This window comes from Tripterygium wilfordii, chromosome 8 (assembly GCF_013401445.1).
Source record: "Tripterygium wilfordii isolate XIE 37 chromosome 8, ASM1340144v1, whole genome shotgun sequence".
In the NCBI taxonomy this organism is placed as follows: domain Eukaryota; kingdom Viridiplantae; phylum Streptophyta; class Magnoliopsida; order Celastrales; family Celastraceae; genus Tripterygium; species Tripterygium wilfordii.
Genome location: NC_052239.1, coordinates 12,037,506 through 12,059,451, shown reverse-complemented (window position 1 = coordinate 12,059,451; position 21,946 = coordinate 12,037,506). Strand labels below are relative to the sequence as shown.

Here is a 21,946-nt window from a genome sequence, read left to right as displayed (position 1 = left end):
CAAACAATTTTAAAAATAAATGTGAAAAATATATCAAAGCAAGCAAATGTAGGAACGAGTTTTGAGACTGACTTGGGAGAAAGCCGATTTGCGATGGCGTGGGTCAAGTGGAAAGTTTGAAATGATTAGTTGAAAAAATGTCTGATTGGAATCGAGGTACGTTCTTAAGCTTTTGCAAGGGAGGGAATATTTGCACTCCTTAAAGTGGGTTTTACACTCCTCATTCTAACTGAACATTGAAATATATGTCACTTTTTGTTTCATTATTTGACATTCTACAGATTGGAAAGCTAATATTACATGGTCAAATCACCACCCTTTGCTATTCATGTGGTACAATAATCTGGCAACATCATCTCCCCTACTAATCCATCCATGCGATGAATCTACCCTCATGGTGTGTAGATGAGTTGGAAAAGACTTCGTTTGTAAACAGGGCCCCATGGATCTCCCCCAGATGATCCCCAAGATGATTTTTTGTTTTCAGTCAAAGGCGACATTCAAGAACTGTACTGCACCCTTCTTGGCCTAAGGTTTGTGGGGGTTTCACAAGGAGGATGGTTGGTAGGGAGTTTCCGGCAATTAACATTCTTATACAATCCCTAGGGAAAATGTGTGGAGCTTCTATACTGGGATATGGAAGCCTCCATGATATTCCTATCAACCCCTCCCACTGACAAGAAGTGCATAGTGGTGTTGCTGCCAGTGTCAGGGAAATCCATAAAATCCTTCATGAATGCCATGTGAGTTGGAAATGTCTCTCCTCTTAGGAGGACTTCATAACCAATGGACAAGGATTGTTTGTTAATGGCAACTTCTACACCCTGTGTTTTGAAGGTGACTTGGTATTGATGATAACTGATCTTCAAGCTGGGAATGACAGGATTACAGTTATGGGAAAAACATAACCTGTTTTTCCCTCTTGGTCCCCGAACCCACGGGTCGAATTGCCATCCCTAGTAGCAAGTGCTCGAGGAAGGCCTCTCTAGTCTGGCCGAAAATTCAACTTTGAGCCAAAAACTCCACATCTCTAATATTCTTCCTCAAAACTAACTTAGAAATTTTCCATTTTGGATTTGATCTCTTGAATAATGAGCTCCTACTTCATCTGGGCAAAATAGCTTCCATACATGGTGGTGGTACATTTGGCACGTCAATCCTATGTTTAGAGGTGTCATTGCACTTGTCACGGTCTAGTACTCGGATGTGGCAACCCATGGTGGTGGACGATAGTAATGGTTGACAACCCTCGACTGACATAGACAATGATATGCCCTTATAACACACTTATAAGTAGAATCAAGTTATGGCACAAACCAAAACCCTCTGACTCCTAGCACAAGAGAATTCAAGACTCCCTTTCTCGCATACTCAGTGTCCACCTGATGTCTGAATGGAAAAACTAATGTCTATGAGGTATTTGAGGTTTGGTATTAATTTTTATGTGGACTAGTCTTATGGGAGTTGGCTGAATTATAATCTCTAAATAGTAATTGTCTTGGATGGAGATCCTTATTGTTGAAGCTATTTATATGTCGTTCATTAAAAAAATACGATTGTAAAATGAAATATTGCATTGTAAAAATCATATCCATAAATTGTTCAACAATCATAATTCTAATCTACGAGATATCATGTTTTGGTGATATTGCATAATAATTTCATTAGGAATTTGAGCGAACACTTCTTTCTCAATATATGTTACTAGACAATCATTGAGGCATTCATCTCTCATTTGATTTCGTAATCATTGTTTCACAACCTTCATAGCTAAAAAGACTCTATTTACAGTTGCAGTTGCGACATATAAAGTTAAAACTAGTGTTATAAATTTGTACACAAGCGAATTGATGGAGAAGAAGGAAATGATCGAAAGACGAGATTTTATTTTATATTATTTTTTAGACAGAAAATTGTAACAAAAAATTATTCCCAACAACTGTATTATTTTGGGTTATCATACTTCTCGACTTACTAAAAGGTCCAAATCATCCAAAGATCCATTGGACTAAGGGGAACATATAAGAGAATATGCTAATAAAAATAAATGTTTATAAGTAATTTAGTATTAATTTTTTTTTTAAGGGGGTCGCCCGCCCCCTTGGTTGTGGGTGGATCTGCCCCGGCTTGCAACAATTATAAATTGTTGTGTAACTGAACATACTTGTGCCTAAAAAAAAAAAGTCAGTGCGTAACTGATAATTATCCCTAAAAAAAGTCAGTGCGTAACTGAACATATTTGTGCCGTTTGACTAGCCTCACCAGTCACCATTGAAGACTTGCAAGTTGCAAAGTTCGTTTTTGCGAAGTAAACAGAAGGGGAAAAAAAAAAAACTGCCATAGAATCCCTCCAGTGCAGCAGTTTCTTGGTTAAGTATTGTTCTCGAAACGAAATCGGTCTGATTTCTAATTCCTTATATCTTTTGATTTAATCAATTCAACTGTGGATATGTAATACACGATATGATTATAGCGACGAGTGATATATTCGTTCTCCTACACACATTCTGTTTGGAATGAATGAAATTGTACTTTGAATGAGTTTTTGGTTGATGTTTGGGATGTAGGGGTTTCAGGTCTCCATGGAGCAACTGGACGGGAACGATGAGATTCACAATTGCGCGATCAAACTGGTTAGTGGTTTTGAATTTCTTGTGCAATTTAAGTATTTGGAGAGTTTGAGTTGTGCTATTGTTGACTCTGCAGAGAGTGAATCCTCAGAGGAGAAAGGAGAAGGTGTACGTAGGATGTGGGGCTGGGTTTGGAGGGGACAGGCCGATGGCAGCTCTGAAATTGCTTCAGGGAGTAAAGGAATTGGACTATCTTGTACTCGAATGTCTCGCAGAGCGTACTCTTGCGGATCGCTATCAGGCTATGGTCTCTGGTGGTGATGGCTATGATTCTCGCAGTATGTTTCAAGTTGGATTGAAAATATAATCTTTTTTATATCAATTGGGCGCATGATTAAATGGTTCAACCTTTTGATGACAATTGGATGTTTATGAGCAGTTTCAGAGTGGATGCATTTGCTCCTACCTTTGGCAGTGGCGCGAGGAACTTGTATAATAACAAACATGGGTGCAAGTAAGAGCCGAAGTTGGGCAGTTTTTTTCTTTCTTTTTTTTTGGGGATTTTTATTTCTTTCTTTCGACAGTTGATCCTCCAGGAGCTCAGAATAAAGTTATAGAAATAGCCAATAACCTGGGCTTAAGGGTTTCCGTTGCTGTGGCTCATGAGGTTTCTCTGACAGAGTCAGGTATCCTTCGGCACTTGACAGTTTCACATAAATTATATGGGGAATATCTAAATTTTTTAATATAATGTTGTTTAATTGAAGACAAGTTAAATATTAACAAATGGTGGCTGAAGTTTTTTCTTAAATCATTTTGTCAATTTCTTCAAATTCATTTTCAGGATCCTCAACTGAGAAATGTTGCATTGTGGATGGAGTAAGAATCTGGTACTCATGTCTTTATGTTTATTTGAGTTTTATATTTGCCCTTTTCTTAGATGATATCTTCACATTTCCTAGGTGATCCCTCAGTGTTTTGTGGTTGCAGCACCCTGCTGACTTATGCACACAAAGATTTTGACTTTTACATATTTAATCAGCTAATCATTGCACAAGCATACAAAGTTGACCTAAATTTTTGGCCTATTATCTGAAGGGTATTAGCACATATCTTGGAGCAGCTCCAATTGTTGAATGTCTGGAGAAGTATCAACCAAATGTTGTAATTACTTCGCGGGTCGCAGATGCTGCCTTATTCTTAGCACCCATGGTATGAAGATTTTGCATAAATTACATTTTCTATTTTCGTAAGAATTTTTATCTTAGTCTCTGAATTCTTTTAGATGGTTTTCGGTATGAAACATGACCACACGATCAGGTTTTTCTGATGAAGCATATCAGTCAATACTATACCCTATGATTGAAAAACTGGTTATATAATGAATGCATATTTAAATTATGATAAACAATGATGGAATGTATTTGTTTATGAGGTTTGTATATCAAATAATCTACGTCACAAACAAATGATACAAGGATAGAGCCCGCGTCATCCATTATTTTCCCCAGAAAGAAGTTTGGAAAAATGAGAAATGTGATCACTACAATTGGATAGTTGATGCAGTAACTTCTACTACTTTTCGGTTGACTTATGACTTTTGGGAATTATCAAGTGTTGGTGCAGTCTTTCAGAATATCAATCATTCTTGCCTTCTTGGTATCTTACTTAGTCTTGAAATTATTTAGCATTTATTAGTAGTTTGGCTGCCTTTAGGACTTAGTTTCTATCTATAAGTTTATGCTTCCGTGTTAGTGAAGGCAGACAATGTAATAAGTATATTTTATGAATGAAATTCATTACGTTCAGCTACTTTAAAGTGTTGTCCTATTTTCTTTAGCTATCATTTCTCCTTCAACTCCTTTTAGTTGATTATCCCGTTTCTCTTCCTACATCAATATTTGATATTCTGTTTCATTGCTGATAGCTTGGGATTTACACTCTGTTTTTGTGATCACGTACATTGATGTTGTCTTGGTGAACTTGCTACTGGAAATCAATCTGATTTATCTGTTATTTTTCTAGGTCTATGAACTAGGATGGAATTGGGGTGACCTAAAGCTGATTGCACAGGGGTCCTTGGCTGGTCACCTCCTGGAATGTGGTTGTCAACTCACCGGGGGATACTTCATGCATCCTGGTGTGCCTTTCCTTTAGCCTTGGGAAATCTCTATAGAATTGTAAAAGGGTCGTAAATGAAGAATTTTAAAACTGTTGAGATGTTTTTCATTTCCTGATCTGTAGGAGACAAGCATCGAGACATGTCTTTGCCATGTCTCCTAGGTAGTTCCCTTCCATACGCTGAAATTACTTTTGACGGAAAAGTATGCATGGCAAAGGCAGAGGGTAGTGGTGGGGTTTTGAATTTTAGTACGTGCGCCGAGCAACTTCTTTACGAGGTTGGGAATCCTGCTGCTTACATCACACCTGATGTGGTAGGGATTATCATTATGTTAAAGACCCTGCTTGTTACTTGGCTCATAAGATTACCTTTCTGTTAAGAAAAGTTAAAATTTTGATGCTGAATGCAGGTAATTGACATTCGGGATGTTTCATTCCACTCATTATCTAGCCATAAAGTTATCTGTACGGAAGCAAAACCGGCTTGTGGTTCCATTCCTGATAAGCTCTTGCAGTTGGTACCAAAGGCAATCTTTCTTTTCACTCCTTTATTAAGAAAGCAACAATCTAATATTATCCAGAAGCATATGCACATCTATATCCAGTGTAAATTTTGTTTATCCTGCATTTCATTCGTTAAGGAAAATAACTTTCTGGTCGAAGTCATTTCAGCTTCCTGTTTCCTAGGTTATCATTTGTAGGAAACACTACCTTTGTTTTGCTTCCTTTTTTTTTATGGCATTTTGAATGGTATCCCCTAGGATTTTCAATCTGATAGCTCAACCCCAAGAGCTCCTCTCTGAAAGGTAAAGAGGTAAAACTTCAGCGAGGACACCAATCATATGTTACTTTCTGTTGTTCATACTTCTCATGAAGTGCTAATGTTGGCAGCCATTTTAGTATCTCATTACTTTTCATCAAGAGCTATTAGCTGTGAGGCAATATACTCTGTTTCTGGCTAGCTCCCCGTCCTCCTCTTTTCTCCCCTCCTAATGTTCTATTGTCTCTACTTCTCAGGACTGTGGTTGGAAAGGGTGGGGAGAAATATCTTATGGAGGGTATGAATGTGTAAAACGTGCTAAAGCTGCTGATTTTTTGGTAAGGTTACTACTTGTATTCATATGGCAAATTAAGTTGCTTCTGACTTTCCTGAATAACAGCAATCATGCTGACTTGGATTGATTACCTTGTTGCTGCTGACTTCCTGAGTAGCATTCACTATCTGGATAACGTCGTTTGAACGAATTACTAACAGAATGCTACACTTTCCTGTATATCTTTTCTTCTCTTCAATTTGAAAGACATGCTTTTGTCCTATTTATTCAGGTCAGGTCTTGGATGGAAGAAGTATGTCCTGGTGTCAATTCCTGTATAATTTCTTATATCATTGGACATGATAGCCTGAAAGCAATTAGCATTGATGATAATTGTTCATTGGAGAAAGCTAATAAAGATATTCGTTTACGCATGGATGGACTATTCGAGCTGAAGGAACATGCTGTCCAATTCACCAAAGAGTTTACTGCTCTATATACTAATGGACCGGCTGGTGGTGGTGGGATCAGGTTAGTATCTCATATACGAATTTAGGGGGTTGGGTGGTTTATATTATAGTAGTTTCGAGTTTTTCATTAATGTCTTGATCATGTTGGGAAGCGTAATGGTAGTAGCACACTCTTTTTGTCTTATGTTTGTTTGAAACTCGTTGTTCAAATCGCGTGGAGCCTATTTGGCACAATCATGATGCTTTTCTTTTTTTTGGGGTCATCTTTTCATGATTTTTCTTTTCTACTAAACGCAGCACTGGACACAAGAAGGAGATCATTCTTGAAAAAAAATTGGTACTCTCTCTCCCTCCGCATTTCTGCACATTTCTGACAGAAATGCAGACACATCTCATTTATTTAGTAACTATGATGTTGCTCCTGAATTAGTAATTGCAAAACACATTTGGATCTCTCAGTTTCATGCTGAAAGTACATGATTGTTAAATTCTTATACTAATGGTAATATATCATCCCACTTCCAACATTTTACAGTTAGTAACCATTTTCATCTCCCCCATCTATTTTCTACTGGAGTATTTTTCATTCATCTCTTAATTAAGACTTTTACCGTGCGTCATTTAGGTTGATCGTGAAAATATCTTCTGGAAACATGGAGTAAAATTCTCTAAAGCATTGAAATCAAACAATAAACTAATGGACCCTGAAGAAGGTTCAATGGCGGTGCCCAAGCCTGTATTGCCACTTAGTACACAAGTGAAAATGGACAGATCTAGCATGGAATTTTCGTCGCCAGAAGTTGACCTGTCTCCTGCTCCATGTGGCCAGAAGATTCCCCTCTATAATGTTGCACATAGTCGGGCTGGGGACAAAGGAAATGACTCAAACTTTTCCATCATCCCACATTTCCCTACTGACGTGGAGAGACTGAAGCTGATCATTACACCACAGTGGGTGAAGGAAGTAGTCTCGACTCTCTTGAATACCTATTCATTTCCAGACTCAGAAGCCATGGATGAGAGAAACAGGTTGGCCTACGAAAATATTACGGTGGAAGTTTATGAAGTTAAAGGTATCCATTCTTTAAATGTCGTGGTTCGGAACATTCTTGATGGTGGTGTCAATTGCTCTCGGAGAATAGATCGGCATGGGAAGACTTTGTCAGACCTCATATTGTCTCAGCAAGTCGTGTTGCCATCGTGATTGGGTGCTACTGCCATTGTATATATTCTTCTCTGCCACTTCCTTTTATGTGAATGTTTTGTTACAAATTTGTGTTCCTGATATGTTCATTCAAAAAACATTAGAATATTGAGTAAACTGAAGTTTTTATATTAGTATCACAGTGTGTATATATATATTAAACACTTTTGGTAAACACTTTTGCTGAACTGTCTTTGATCTAGATATTTCAATTAGTTTCTAGCCTTGGCTCCAAGTGAGTGTTAGTAAATTTGAGAAATTACGGTCCGTTTGGTTTGTTTTATGTTTTTCCGTGTTTTCTATTTATCAGAAAACATCTTCTATCTTTTTTTGCAACAACGAGAGTTGGTTTCGTTGGCAATCGACTGGGTTAGGCATATGTGTGCCCAATGTTCGATTACAATCACAAGTGTAATTTTCAATGGTATTTCAAAAAAAAAAATCTTTTTTCCGTTTTTGTTTTCAAGCTGTTTTTTTAGTTACTTTTTTGTTTCCCGTGTTTTTTAAAATGAGTTATTATACATGTTTTCGGGATTATTTTATGCTGTTCAAAAAATTAAAACAGAAAATATATGAAAAAAAAACATATCTAACAAATAAATTTTCCTTCTTATTAAAAAATTGGCTGACCCAAAATACTAGCCATTATTGAAAAGTGAATGGATGGTTCTCCACAAAAAGAAACAGTTGGCTTTCATTTCCTTGTTTCACTCCAATCCAACCGGATAATGTCCACAATTAGATCACTACCATTCCATTTCTGCCTCATGACATTGAGATCTCCATTCACGTTCCTCCACCATTGCAAGAAAAGGCAGAGATCATCCACATACAGGACATAAAACCAGTTTTAATTTGTTTATAGACATGAAAAGGACTTCTGCTTGATCTTTAATTTTGTTTGAGGTGCCTGGCTACAACAAGCTTGGTGCTTGAATCCATTTTGATTTATTACTCATCGTCGAGGAGTTGCAGGTTTGTTTTGGATCTTTTGGAGGAGAAGAAAAGATGTCGTTCACCGGAACGCTTGATAAGTGCAAGGCTTGTGATAAGACTGTTTATGTTGTTGATATGTTGTCTCTTGAAGGAGTGCCTTACCATAAATCCTGCTTCAAATGCAGCCATTGCAAAGGAACTCTTGTGGTATGTTTTCTGTACGTGAAGTTGTCGATTTTCCTTTCTTCGATGATTGTGATAACATATCGATGAAAAAGCCATCCATCAACCCTAGTCGGGCTACAAATGTTTTCTATGCAGCAAATGCTTATGAAAAATTCTAGGCAAGAACACAAATGGCACTGTAAATGAATTGAAGAGATCAGTTAATCTTCGGTCTTTCGTTGGCAGATTTTAATAGAAAAACGTCTGTCAGATAACTTGTGAGTTTTTACCATTCCCCTTTTGTTCTGCTACAATATGACAGATGAGCAATTACTCATCCATGGACGGAGTTCTCTTCTGCAAGACTCATTTTGAGCAACTTTTCAAGGAATCTGGAAACTTCAGCAAGAATTTTCAGACGGGTAGATCGATCTAACGAAACTTTTTCTTCCTTTCCTTTCTTTTGAAAAACATTAAATCATTTCCATCTTCCATTTTTAAGATTCTTTTCTTGCGTAACATTATCGCAGGCAAATCTGAGAGGCAAAATGATCAGCTGGTAATGTTTTTCTTTGCACTTCTGTTCCCAATATGTTACACTACATGTCTCAAACATATGTTTACATAAATTAAAATTCACATAGCAATTACAATCAACGAGATTTACAGCTGACAATAGAATTTAGAAGTAATTACATGACAGTCAAATGTTTCTTCCATATTTTAACAAAAAGTGCCTTTTCTTCCTAATGTGCTGTTGCAGAATAGAGCTCCAAGCAAACTCTCTTCCTTGTTCTGTGGAACCCAAGACAAGTGTTCCGTTTGCCAGAAAACAGTCTACCCGCTCGAAAAGGTTTGCATTGCTTATGATCTCTAATTTCTTCAATGCATCCTTTTGTTTTCCATTTCCATTTTCTGTTCACTATGCTTACATATATTTCCAACACAAACATACACATATATATGTATATATATAGGTTAGCATGGAAGGAGAGTGTTACCACAAGACATGCTTTAGGTGTGCACATGGAGGGTGTCCTCTCACACACTCATCATATGCTGCTCTTGATGGAGTTCTGTACTGCAAGCACCATTTTGCACAGCTATTCATGGAGAAAGGAAGCTACACTCATGTCCTGGAAGCCGCTAACCACAAGAGAACTGCTTCCTCCTCAACACCACCTCCTGAACCAGCTGATGACTCTAACAACCATGAGGATCCTGCAGATGCTTCTAAAGAGACCGCAAAAGAGGAATCTTAAATTATATGAAGAAGCAAAAGAAAGAAAGAAAGAAAAAGAACACACCATTTTGTTTGATTGATTGATTGTTTCCCATTTTGTTTTTGTTTTTTTGGGTATTGGATTGTTTATGTTATTGATACAAATGGCTTGGTGCAATATTCATCATTGTCTAGTATAGTATTGGTAGAGAGAACGTGAACTAAAACAAGAACATGTCTGTCATTGGTTAGCTACCAAAACTGCCATATTAAAGAGATTCAAAAATATCTCAAATGGACCTGTTAACTTTACATGGTGGATGTATGGGTCGAAAATCGTCTACATGAGAATCTGCGCTACAACAATCTAAGTTGAGCAGGCCCCATGGCAAAAGATACCGCCAACACTAGATCCACAAGAATCTAAGTTGAGCTCGGTAGTCCCAAAACTCAAATCAAGTGACAATTAGACTCACGAGAGTTTAAAACCCAATCTGCGAGGCCCATGAGAGCCAACTCCAGTAGGTCCATAGAGGCCCATCTATTCCTCAAAGGCTCCTTCCAAGGCCTTTGGGCCCAATCAAAACCCAAGACCCACCAACCCGGTCGACATGTGTCACTCACGTGACCATACTATTATAAATAAATGAGATGAGATCCCAGTCTCAATGACTCTCTCAACTATTGGATGTATATGTCTCTTTCTCAAAATCCTTTGCTTCCTCTCACTATAAATTACCCTATCGGTAATTGATTTGACCGTCAAAGAGCTTTCTTGATCAATATCACATCAGTGTCCAAGCTTCACGATCTACGTCTAGCATGATCTTCTAGCATTTCTTTTGATTGCAGACTTTCGGATTCGGATCTACAGTGACTAAATAATTCATGCAAAATCTGTAAAGACAAAATAAAGAAAGAAAAAGAAGAGCTGTTGTTTGGAAGAAAAATATTCAAGGGAAAAACATATTGGTCAGAACCAAACAACGCCCTTTCAACATTTTGAAAAGGCCTGTATCCACGCGCCTTTTGAGAGACTAGGACCGTCCACAGCTGGGACCGAATGACGTGTATCAAGGTTGTTTTAGCGCGACCCACCATAAAATGGCCATTTCCTTGTAAATGATTGGGGGTTCTTAACACGCGCAGTGAACGTGAGTCAATGGTATGCATCGTGAGAGGAATATCCAGTCGCATATATCAAATAGAAAATACTCGGCTGACGTCATTATACTATTTTAGTAAAAATCCATTTTGGCAAAAGTACTCACCAGTCACCAACCAATTAGAGAATTTCCCAGCAAAAAAAAAAAAAAAAAAGGTTTTCTTTCTTCTCCGGAAGCAGAGTGGGAAAGAAATTTTGATGAACTACTCGCTCTCTGACTCACTGAGTCGCTCTATAAGACAAAACCAAGCCGTCAGTTGCTTATAGAAACTCCATTGATTTCTCAGCTCGAGCTCCTGTGTTGCTTCCCTTCATCGGTTAGTCCCTTCATTCTCTCTCTATTATTTTTATTTGCTTGAACACAAGTCATGCAATCGAAGTGGAACGGATGGTTCTAGTTCTAGGGATATGCTTATGATTTTATTTTAATTTATGGTGTTAGGGTTACGGACTTGCATTTGGAGTCGAATAGTTGGAATTAGCTTCAATGGAATATACCTTTTTTTTTTCCTTTAGTTGTAAATTTTGCTTTGTTTTTCACCAGCTGTTTGACTAAATGCCGCTGAGAGAAGTCGAAACGAGATTTTCAGTGTTTCTGTAGATTTGGATCGTATAGATTCGACTGGAGGTATGGATTCTATTTCTAGTGTTCGACATGGGAATGCGTTTCAACTGGCTGAAGGTTCAAGTCGTAGGATATCCGCTCGAATTCCTTCTAGGTTTGGAAATATAAACTTCGGTTACAATCCAAGGGTTGTTTCAATTGCTCGCTCCATGAAGAAGATGAGAATTACTGCTTATAGTGGTTGCCTGAATTCATCTTTGGTTTTCAGAGCTGGATTTGGGAGTCACCTGAGAGGTTTGTATCCAGATAGAACTCTGTATTGTCATTCTGATAATTTCCTGAAGGTTTTGACAGGAGTTAGAAATCGGTGCCAAGGTAGTGATTCATTAGCGTTTATTGATGGAAATGGCCGGAAAGAACTTGTAGGAAGTTCTGATGGCTCAATGGTGGATTATGCTGATGGGGCCGAGTTAGGTGGGTTGGGGGAACAAGCAGAAGAAAGAGAGGGAATTGAATCACCTAGTTTGGATGAACTGAGGGAGATCCTGCAAAGGGCAATGACAGAATTGGATGTTGCTCAGGTTAACAGTATCATGTTTGAAGAAAAGGCACAAAGCATATCAGAAGCTGCTATAACTTTGACCGATGAAGCTGCAAATTCTTGGAATGATGTCAATAAAACTCTTGACGTGATTCAAGAAATTGTGAACCAAGAGTTTGTTGCAAAAGAAACAGTTCAGAAAGCAACAATGGCCCTTTCCTTAGCAGAAGCAAGACTTCAGGTTGCAGTAGAATCATTGGAAGCTGCAAAAGGTAAGCAAGGTTCTCCACAACCTGTAGTTTCTGGAGAGAGTGAAATGGAAAATGATCCTAGGGAAGAGGAGGAAGCAGTTTTGGCTGCTCAAAATGATATTAAGGAATGCCAGGCACATTTGGAGAGCTGTGAAGCTGAACTTACACGCTTGAAGAGTAAAAAGGAAGAGCTGCAGAAGGAAGTGGACAAGTTGAATAGGATTGCAGAAAAAGCACAGATGGATGCATTGAAAGCAGAGGAGGAGGTTGCAAACATTATGCTATTAGCAGAACAAGCTGTTGCTTTCGAACTTGAGGCTACGCAATGTGTTAATGATGCAGAAATTGCATTGCAGAGAGTCGAGAAGTCTATCTCCAATCCTAATAATGATATTGTGGAAACTGCTCATCGGCAGGTGCTTGAAGAAGAGATTGTTGTTGAGGAGGAGAAGGTAGCTAAAGAGAGTCCTTCTGATGTTAGTGTTGGAAGAGAGAAAGAAATATCAATACATGGTGATGTTTTAGATATTAGTTCTTCGTCAAATATTCTATCTGATATGAGTAGCCAGGTGGTGTTTGAAGATATTAAAATGTCAGATGACTTTAGTGACCATGATAATGGACATCCTGGTTCAGATTCTCCTAAAGAAGCTGAAATTGATTCAGAAAAGTTAAAGAACATTGCTCAAACAAAAAAGCTAGAATTGCAGAAAGAGTTAACTCTAAGTTCACCCCTTAATACCCCGAAGGCATTGTTGAAGAAATCTTCTCGTTTCTTTTCTGCATCATTCTTCTCATCTGATGTAGAAGGGGCTGAATTTACTCCAGCATCATTGCTCTATGGCCTGATGGAGTCTGCAAAGAAGCAATTGCCTAAGCTGGTTCTTGGATTTGTCCTCTTTGGTGCAGGGTATGTTTTGCATTACTACCTTCTTTCCATTCATTTCTCACTGTAGAATTATGTTCTTGTGCTCAAACTTTTTGAGATAATTTTTGGCCTTGCATAGGGTGGTGTTAAGTCTAACATAACACATAATATATCTCTAACAAGCTTGCGCACGGGAAGAGCAGTGCTGGAGGTGCAGCGGCGCAGGGAAAAAAATTGGGAAGGAAAGAACCTAAGCTCTTGATACCATGCCATTGCCAAGAGAGATGATTGTATTGAATAATAATGTTAGGGTTACAAGAGAATATATTAGAGAACATAATAAAGAGAAATGACTAGTCTACCCTCTAGTCTAACATAACACATAATATATCTCTAACACTCTAATCCCCTCTATGGTGGTTAATGGGATTAATTAAATTTGTTCTCCCAATTTGTTATTTGTGAGTGCTGCTGGGTGAACTGAAAGAAACATGATGTGATTCTTTTCGGGATTTAAAAAAATACTAATATCCAACTTTCTGTGAAATGGTATGCTATGCACAACTTTCCTACTCTTTCATCACCATCTGGGCGGTAAATGCTGCATCTACAAGCTTATCTTTGCTTATTTTCCTGAACAACATTTATATTCAATTCTGCCTTCCTGTATCCTGTTGTGTCACCCATCATAAAGCTTGCTTGCCTTTGATTATAAAATGCTGAATTGATGACAGGGTAGCCTTGTATGCTAATCGGGCAGAAAGGAGCTCTCAGCTGCTTCAACAGGCAGATGTCATAACCACTAGCATTGAAGAAGTTTCTTTGAATGCCAACTCTATGATCCAACGATTGCAGAAATTTCCCAAGAAAGTTAAAAAACTTCTTGCAAAACTTCCTCAACAAGAGGCATGTGATATCATCACCCATCACTGGCTTTGGATTGCTTTTAAATTCCATGAATATAATGTTTTCTCATGTGAGTTCGTGATTTTTGCCCCTCAGATTAATGAGGAGGAAGCATCTCTCTTCGATATGTTGTGGTTACTGCTTGCCAGTGTTGTCTTTGTGCCTATATTTCAGAAAATTCCTGGAGGTAATTGGTTTAATGTTTCCAAGCATCAGTATGCTAAGTCAACATTTTGGGATTATTTTTCACTTTCTTTTTATGTTATCCGTAGAGCTTTCTTCAATTTAGCAAAGTAGGCTGTTAATGGTGTGAGTTGTTAAGGGCTCTTCATCCACATTGGTGGGCCTCTATCTCATTTTGAAGATTATGTCTATGTTTTGTACACCATTCAATTCAAAATTTGTTATCTATCCACTGCTTTGTTTAGGGAGTCCTGTTCTTGGCTACTTGGCTGCTGGCATCTTAATTGGCCCCTATGGTCTCTCCATCATTCGCCATGTGCATGGGACAAAGGCGATTGCAGAATTTGGAGTTGTGTTCTTGCTCTTTAATATTGGTCTTGAGGTGGAGTCCATATACATTGAACATTTAATCTTTCGTCGTAATATATTGTCTGGCAGTCTGGCACTGACTTTTGATGTTCGTTTGGTAGCTTTCTGTTGAAAGGCTAAGTTCCATGAAGAAATATGTTTTTGGATTGGGCTCTGCTCAGGTGAGTGGACTCCTCCTATCCTATGACCATTTATTTACATTTTTTTCAAGCCAGCATTTTTAATGAGCTATTTGCTTATAAATCTGTTCTCTCTCATTCTGCAAAATACAGGTCTTGGTAACCGCAGTTGTGGTTGGTGCAGTTGCTCACTTTTTTGCAGGGCAGTCTGGTCCTGCTTCAATTGTTATTGGAAATGGCCTGGCATTATCATCCACAGCTGTTGTCTTACAGGTAACGGCCATGATAAGATTTCGCTTATAAGTTGCTAGTAGTGCTACACGAAAGAAGAAACAAGCATAAATATCAAATTTGTGCGATATTAGGTTGGGTATCTAGATGATCTAGTATCCTTTTCTTTTCTTTTGTTTTGTTTTGTTTTTTTGATGTTGTAGTACCCTTAAAAGTCTTGGAGAACTTTTCATTTCTTGGTGTTTTGATATCCATGAAGTTTTAGAAAGCTTTTAGTCATTCAATATTCTCGCATATTTAGTTTTTGCCTAATCTATTGAACTCTAAAAATACCCCATTGACTTATGCATCCCATTGACTTCTGGGGCACAACTTGTCATCAAGTTCAGCCTCCTGAAGGATCCTATCGATATGGCACTGTAAACACCCACAGACCTGCTAGTTGACTTTTTTTTTTGTTAAATGTGCAACTTAACTGTAGTTAATGGGTGGCTGTTATAAAGTCTTTGTCTCAAAGCCCTTAAAATTCTTTTAATGTAAGTATTAAGTAATCAACGGCTTATTTTACAGGTATTGCAGGAGCGAGGTGAAAGCACATCACGCCATGGCCGTGCTACATTTTCTGTGCTACTTTTCCAGGTTACTATACTAATTGAAGTCAATCTTCAGATCTGGAAGTAAAGTTGTGAAATGACTCTACTTTTCCTTACTCAATATAAGTACCTGTCCACAAATCTCGATTAATTGTCAAAACATATCTTCTTGCTCATGTCAAATTTGCACTTTCTCAAGTAATTTAGGACGAAACTAACAATCAATTCCCGTGTTAGATAACATTCTTTTTGTAGCTAAAAATATATGCTATTCATGTAGAATATTGATACTTAAGCACTTCAGAATTTATAATCAAGCCAAACTGATTATGGGCTTTGTTGGTTATGCATTCCAGCCTACCATTTACTCCTTTCAAGTGATATGGTGAAGTTGATGGTTTCTTTGCTTGGAGTTTCATTTTGAGCTTTTCCTTTTGCTTTTGTTATATAATATAATTGGATTCTGCTCTGCTCTTTCCTTGATTGAATTGATTTTACCAACCTATCTGTTGTTCCCAGGATCTGGCCGTTGTGGTCTTGCTAATACTGATACCTCTAATTTCACCGAATTCATCCAAAGGGGGGGTAACTTCTATTTTAATCTACCTATCTTTTTATTTATTTTATCTTGCAATGGTGATATGCTTTGAGCCTTTGATTGTACTATGTCATCTACATTAATCAAAATTGTTAAGAATGGCACTGCAATTTTGAAGGAGAAACTTTCCCGGTCTTTTATTAGTAGAAAGCCACCATCTTTGCATGTTTGTTTTAGATCAAAGGGAATCTTTTCTCTTTATCGAAGGCATAAACTTGTAACCCTGAAATGAAGCCTAATTGAGGAAAGACTTCATGTAAATATTGAAACACTTTTGAAGGAAAATAAGAATTTGGCATGACCTAATAAAGCTGGCATATCAAAAGATATGGAAGCAGGCAGATTTTATTTGCTCATTTCATTTAGTACTCTTGGATACATTTTGAATACAAAGTAAATTGCTTTACTCTTCCTAACACAAGTAGTCACAAGACTGGATAAAGGAGAAGGGGTTACAGGAGGTTTACAGCCTGCATAGAAGTTTACCAAAACCTATGAGCATAATGATCTTAATCTGTCTACCTTGAACTTTTGCTTAGTACTAAGTACTGTGAAATAAGTTCAACTCTTGTTTTAGGATATTGAGATCCATTGCATGTCTTTGTGTTTGCATGTGCGTATTGGTAATTCATTTGTCACAAACATGCAGATCTATTTGTTAGGATACACCAAGGCAATTGCTTGCATACTATAGCATGATGTAATTTTTTTAATGTAAAAATGGCAGAATTATGATACAGCTTATGATTTTCCCATTAAAGACATTTCTTTTGCTAAATCAATGTTACCAGATTTTTTCTCTTTCCTTTTTGAATGCAAAAGAATTTTAGTGCACCAGTGCATTGCAAAACAGAAAATTACTAAGAAGATAAGCTAATGCTCTCCAAATAAAATATTACACAAATCAGACATTTCATATTGCTCAGCCAATGATCTATAAAGTGCTCAAAAGACTTTTCGGTTCCATTAAAATTTCTGTTGACTCTCTCTTTCCAACACAGCGTAAGATGCCTGGGGGGGTCTTAAGGATATTCTCTTTTGCCCTGTTTTTACCCAGATGACGTCAAGCTTTTAGTGGACCTTGCATATATTTTCTGTTACCCTCTGTTAATAACACAGAACAAATCAGATTATAAATTATAATAGTGCACTTAAATAATTGCAGGGAGTTACTTCTTGTCTCGACTTGTTTCTACATTTTTTTGAGAATTTTGTCATTGGTTTTGCTACTTGCTCATCACTATAAGAATTTAAGACAATATGTTCTGTTGTCTTGCAGGTTGGTTTTCAAGCCATTGCTGAAGCTCTTGGGTTGGCCGCTGTTAAAGCAGCAGTTGCCATAACTGCAATAATAGCTGGTGGACGTCTGGCAAGTCTTGGAACATTTTTGTACCATTGATATGCGATTAATGTGTTTGAGAGTGTTTATACCTTGATTAGAAATTGTGATGTTCTCTGTGGAAGATGGAATTGTCAACCACTGCAAATGATTATTTTTGTGAAAGTATCTAATATTAGTAACATACCATGTGAATGTTGGCTTGAAAATATGGTGTCTACCTTTCCTTTCCCACTATTGATAAGTGAAGCAATACTGGGGTCCTTATATTACTTGTGTATGATTTTGCAGCTACTTCGACCAATTTATAAGCAAATTGCAGAAAATCAAAATGCAGAAATATTCTCTGCTAATACCCTCCTTGTTATCTTGGGAACTAGTCTCCTTACTGCCAGGGTACAACTCTATTTTTTTTCTTGTTATTGCAGTAATTTTACTGAATTCGTGCCTTACAGTTTTCTTGTTACAGGCCGGACTTTCCATGGCTCTGGGTGCATTTTTGGCCGGTTTGCTTCTTGCAGAAACTGAATTTTCCTTACAGGTTGAATCAGATATTGCTCCATATCGCGGCCTTCTATTGGGTCTCTTCTTCATGACGGTCCGTAGTTTTATGTTAAAATCTTTATGGGTATATGAATTCATAAAGCTTCACTCTATACCCCTAACAACTGTATTTTCTCTTTAATATGAGGAAGGGAACCATTGATTTATTATATACAAAATCCTACTTTTCTTCTATTGATCTACAGCCTTTGGATTTTCTGTTAATTGTGAAAGGAAGAAGAACTGCCACATTGTCGTTTTTCTTCCCTCTAAATACAGTAATGTACTGCGACAGAGCAAGAATAACAACCTTTGCTGAATGATTTGTGTGCATTTTAGCTTATTCATTTTCCCATTGTATTGATGTAGAGTGACCCAATGGTAGAGTTGCAAGGGTGCAACCTAAAGGTCACAGGTTCAATTCTAGTCTCTCCACATTTTATATGGGGTAAATGTCTATGTATATCCTACTTGTCCCTGACCCCGTCCACTATGGGAGCCTTGTGCATGGGAGTTGTTTATCTTTACTGATGAGTGATGAACGAGGATACTCCCTTGTCGCCACTTTTTTTTTGGTACAAAACTCCCTCTTCAACACCTATTGACAATCATCTTGTCGGTTTCAGGTTGGCATGTCCATTGATCCAAAACTTCTTTTTTCAAATTTCCCGGTCATTATGGGTACCTTGGGGCTCTTAATCGGTGGCAAGACTATGTTGGTTGCTTTGGTTGGTCGGATTTTTGGTATTTCACTCATATCCGCAATAAGAACTGGTCTTCTTCTTGCTCCTGGTGGAGAATTTGCTTTTGTGGCTTTTGGTGAAGCTGTTAATCAGGCAAGCCTTCCTATCAACTACATGTTTTTGTTCATGGAATACATCGATAGATCCTGCATTATAATATTTTCTTTTAAGCTCTGTAGGAAGAATTTTCATCATGATACTTTAGGATTTCTTTGTAGCCTAATTCTTTGATACGTCTTATTTGTAATGCTCGAGGATAAATATATGCAGAAATTGGTCCTGCCAAGCTAATAGTTGGTGGAGACACTGTCGTTTCTTGTTATTTGTTAAACACACCCCACTCCTTTTCTTCTTTTCCCACAAGAGAAGGCCAATTGCGTTGAGTTGCTGCAATTATTAATACATTTTAACTAATTGCTGAGACAAGTACTACTTATTTGTGCTTCCTGTAGGGGATAATGTCTCCACACCTTTCATCTTTGCTGTTTCTTGTGGTGGGGATCTCAATGGCCCTCACACCTTGGCTGGCTGCTGGAGGTCAGTTAATTGCGTCTCGGTTTGAGCTGCATGATGTTCGAAGTTTATTACCAGTTGAGAGTGAGGTAAGTTGTCCAAAAATCTTTCCTACTAGTTGGAAAATGTTAAGTGGTTTGTGATAACTGAGACAGTGCGACTGAGAGTTTAATGACTTTTGTGCTTTGTTGAACAAGCTCATTTTACACCCAAATTAAGTGGTGTAATATCCGGCGAAGTAATTGTTTTCTGGCTTGCTTTTTTGATATCATTCATATAAATTATCAGGATCTTATATTATCTGGATGTGGACAGGTTTTTACTAACTAATTGTTTTGTCATGATTTTCTTTCCAGACAGATGATTTACAGGATCATATAATTATCTGTGGATTTGGACGTGTTGGCCAGGTGAGGGCGTAATTTGAGGATCTTATAATGTAAAAACTAGGTTAAGTCATTCATGTGGAAATTTTTTGCCATATTATTCATATACACTCATCGAATTCTAACAGCTATTCCCATCCTTTTTGGGTTCACCAGATTATTGCACAGCTTCTTTCAGAACGATTGATTCCATTTGTTGCTTTGGATGTCAAGACGTAAGCCACAAATTTAATATATACTCTGCAAACTTGATTATATTTTCTCTTATAGATTGATTGTAGGTTTTTTCTAGGAATAGTCATCGCCATTTGTTAACTTAGTGTGTAGATATTTATGGATGTCATAATTCCCCTAAGAAATTTTGCACAAACATATAAAAGAGTCCTTCCAAGACGCTTCTCAGCTTCTCCCCAAAAATATGTGTCTTCATGAATAATGTGGAGGATTTTTTTGGGTATTCCATTCAAAAATCACTTTTCTGCCTTCTTCTTCTCATAGAAAAGTTAGTGATTATGTTTTAAGCCAAATATGTTGACATAGCAATTTTTATGACTTACACTGGACCGCCCATACTTTCCACCATACTCTTAGCCCAAACTCATAGTTAAATATCAATTTCTTTATGATTATTTTTGTAACAGTTATACTACTTTGAACAAGAAAAATGATTAAATATATTCCTTTTGATGCTCTAAGACACAAGTGAGCAGACATATGTACAGTAAAATTCTCCCCTTTTCAGTGATAGAGTTACAATGGGCCGTTCCCTGGACCTTCCAGTGTATTTTGGAGATGCTGGTAGTCGAGAGGTAAAGCAATGGGCATAATGAGATTTTAGTATGTTTATGTGAATGCTGTCCTAAATTACTTTGTCATGGTTGAGTAGGTCCTCCACAAAGTTGGGGCTGAAAGAGCTTGTGCTGCAGCAATTGCTTTAGATACACCTGGTGCAAATTACAGAACTGTCTGGGCTCTGAGCAAGTATTTCCCCAATGTGAAGACCTTTGTCCGTGCACATGATGTTGATCATGGCCTTAACCTGGAAAAGGCTGGAGCTACTGCAGTAATATTCTGATACTTGTTCCCTTGGTTTAATTTGGTCACTGTAGACTTGGTTATGCTTTATGAACGTTTACACCTTCTATTGCTTGTGTGAAGGCAACTATTAAATTGAGCGACTTAAATTGGAGTGCGTACCTTAGTGTCTGTATCACTTAATATTTAAACAATCATGCAGGTTGTCCCAGAAACATTGGAACCTAGTCTACAGTTGGCAGCTGCTCTTCTTGCACAGGTAAACAGAATGATATCCATTAAATTGTATCCTGCCTGTTACATTTTTAAAGTTATCTTAAAGTGATGAAAGCTGATTTTATATAGTTGCATATTTTAATCATTTTGCTAGTGCCATTTTAGTTGACTAAAGCAAAAGAGATTCAAAGCTGTATGAAGTCCCTTGTTTATATGCAGATTAAGGTTGTTTGCACTTTTTTCGTGTTGGACAATTTTCCCCCCTTTCTTATTTTTTATTCTTCATATATATTAATTATGTACATCCTGATTTATCAGATTTAATACTCAGCCCTTGAAGTTAATAGGTGGTCAATTAGCTTCATTTAAAAACAAAGTACTTTTATGGGTAAAGCTTGTGAATTGGCAGCCAAGTAATCCATGCAATAGCATGCATGGGTACAATTGATGTTGGTATTTGCCATTTGGTTGCCATGTTTCTTTCTTGTTCTTGATTCGTTTGTCTTTTTTGTGGATGGGCATAGGCTAAGCTGCCCACGTCAGAAATCGCAGCCACAATCAATGAATTCAGGTCACGCCATCTGTCTGAGCTGACCGAGGTATTTAATTTTTTTTGCCACATTATTTCTCGCTTATGTCATCATATCTATTTACCCTTTGTCATCTGAACTTTTATTTACAATATGTTCCAGCTATGTCAAGCTAGTGGAAGTTCTCTTGGCTATGGCTTTTCTCGGATCGTGAGTAAATCCAAACCTCAATCCTCAGATTCATCCGATGATAACCAAATCACAGAAGGAACTCTAGCAATATAACGAAACCCAATATGAGTCAGATTAGGTAAATAAATAGGGAAATACAAATGTTAGGGAGAACAGTAGAGCAAATACATGTTCACTGATATATAATTTTTACAAAGACAAACTGGAAAGGATCAATGGAATACTTCCATTTATCTCATTTTTTTAATTGTTTTATAAATTTTTTTTCAGACTTCTCATAATGAATTTCTGTAACAGTATTGTTTATTTAGTAGTTGGGCTTTGGCTTTTCTAGTTCT

General features: G+C 37.5%; 3 protein-coding genes across 8 annotated transcripts; all 3 read left to right on the top strand.

Moving 5' to 3' along the window:
* Window positions 1–2,187: 2,187 nt before the first annotated feature.
* Window positions 2,188–7,609, top strand: LOC120003328. Of its 5 annotated transcripts, none has more exons than XM_038852278.1 (14): window positions 2,188–2,369; window positions 2,577–2,633; window positions 2,707–2,908; window positions 3,010–3,084; window positions 3,155–3,256; window positions 3,415–3,449; window positions 3,669–3,782; window positions 4,596–4,710; window positions 4,815–5,005; window positions 5,102–5,218; window positions 5,709–5,789; window positions 6,018–6,256; window positions 6,493–6,532; window positions 6,821–7,609. In XM_038852278.1, exons 2-14 carry the CDS (start codon window positions 2,583–2,585, stop codon window positions 7,397–7,399), a joined length of 1,941 nt encoding a protein of 646 aa, XP_038708206.1. In that variant the 5' UTR covers window positions 2,188–2,369; window positions 2,577–2,582; the 3' UTR covers window positions 7,400–7,609. The 5 variants fall into 5 exon arrangements, with proteins under 5 accessions (XP_038708206.1, XP_038708202.1, XP_038708203.1 ...); XM_038852274.1 differs by having other exon boundaries at window positions 2,568–2,633; XM_038852275.1 differs by having other exon boundaries at window positions 2,188–2,374; window positions 2,568–2,633.
* Window positions 7,610–8,407: 798 nt separating this feature from the next.
* On the top strand, window positions 8,408–9,828 carry LOC120003930 (LIM domain-containing protein PLIM2b-like). The gene is made up of 5 exons (XM_038853088.1): window positions 8,408–8,542; window positions 8,823–8,922; window positions 9,031–9,059; window positions 9,264–9,353; window positions 9,478–9,828. Exons 1-5 carry the CDS (start codon window positions 8,408–8,410, stop codon window positions 9,760–9,762), a joined length of 639 nt encoding a protein of 212 aa, XP_038709016.1. The 3' UTR covers window positions 9,763–9,828.
* A 1,178-nt stretch (window positions 9,829–11,006) lies between these two features.
* On the top strand, window positions 11,007–21,941 carry LOC120003929 (K(+) efflux antiporter 2, chloroplastic). Of its 2 annotated transcripts, XM_038853087.1 has the most exons (21): window positions 11,007–11,204; window positions 11,432–13,154; window positions 13,847–14,018; window positions 14,115–14,205; window positions 14,447–14,583; window positions 14,672–14,731; window positions 14,843–14,962; window positions 15,491–15,559; window positions 16,033–16,098; window positions 17,391–17,480; window positions 17,742–17,846; window positions 17,920–18,048; window positions 18,620–18,829; window positions 19,189–19,338; window positions 19,606–19,659; window positions 19,792–19,850; window positions 20,378–20,444; window positions 20,522–20,698; window positions 20,873–20,929; window positions 21,411–21,485; window positions 21,579–21,941. In XM_038853087.1, exons 2-21 carry the CDS (start codon window positions 11,518–11,520, stop codon window positions 21,699–21,701), a joined length of 3,648 nt encoding a protein of 1,215 aa, XP_038709015.1. In that variant the 5' UTR covers window positions 11,007–11,204; window positions 11,432–11,517; the 3' UTR covers window positions 21,702–21,941. The 2 variants fall into 2 exon arrangements, with proteins under 2 accessions (XP_038709015.1, XP_038709014.1); XM_038853086.1 differs by having other exon boundaries at window positions 13,847–14,205.
* The last annotated feature ends 5 nt before the right edge of the window (window positions 21,942–21,946 follow it).

Bases quoted from the DNA above. Each gene is read 5' to 3' on its own strand.
- LOC120003328 (XM_038852278.1), top strand. From the start codon at position 2,583: ATGGAGCAACTGGACGGGAACGATGAGATTCACAATTGCGCGATCAAA. The intron at 2,909-3,009 runs GTATGTTTCAAG...GTTTATGAGCAG, and splicing joins TGATGGCTATGATTCTCGCA to TTTCAGAGTGGATGCATTTG. The intron at 4,711-4,814 runs GTGTGCCTTTCC...CCTGATCTGTAG, and splicing joins GGGATACTTCATGCATCCTG to GAGACAAGCATCGAGACATG.
- LOC120003930 (XM_038853088.1), top strand. From the start codon at position 8,408: ATGTCGTTCACCGGAACGCTTGATAAGTGCAAGGCTTGTGATAAGACT. The intron at 8,923-9,030 runs GTAGATCGATCT...ACATTATCGCAG, and splicing joins CAGCAAGAATTTTCAGACGG to GCAAATCTGAGAGGCAAAAT. The intron at 9,354-9,477 runs GTTTGCATTGCT...GTATATATATAG, and splicing joins CAGTCTACCCGCTCGAAAAG to GTTAGCATGGAAGGAGAGTG.
- LOC120003929 (XM_038853086.1), top strand. From the start codon at position 11,518: ATGGATTCTATTTCTAGTGTTCGACATGGGAATGCGTTTCAACTGGCT. The intron at 15,560-16,032 runs GTTACTATACTA...TGTTGTTCCCAG, and splicing joins TTTCTGTGCTACTTTTCCAG to GATCTGGCCGTTGTGGTCTT. The intron at 18,049-18,619 runs GTCCGTAGTTTT...TGTCGGTTTCAG, and splicing joins TGGGTCTCTTCTTCATGACG to GTTGGCATGTCCATTGATCC.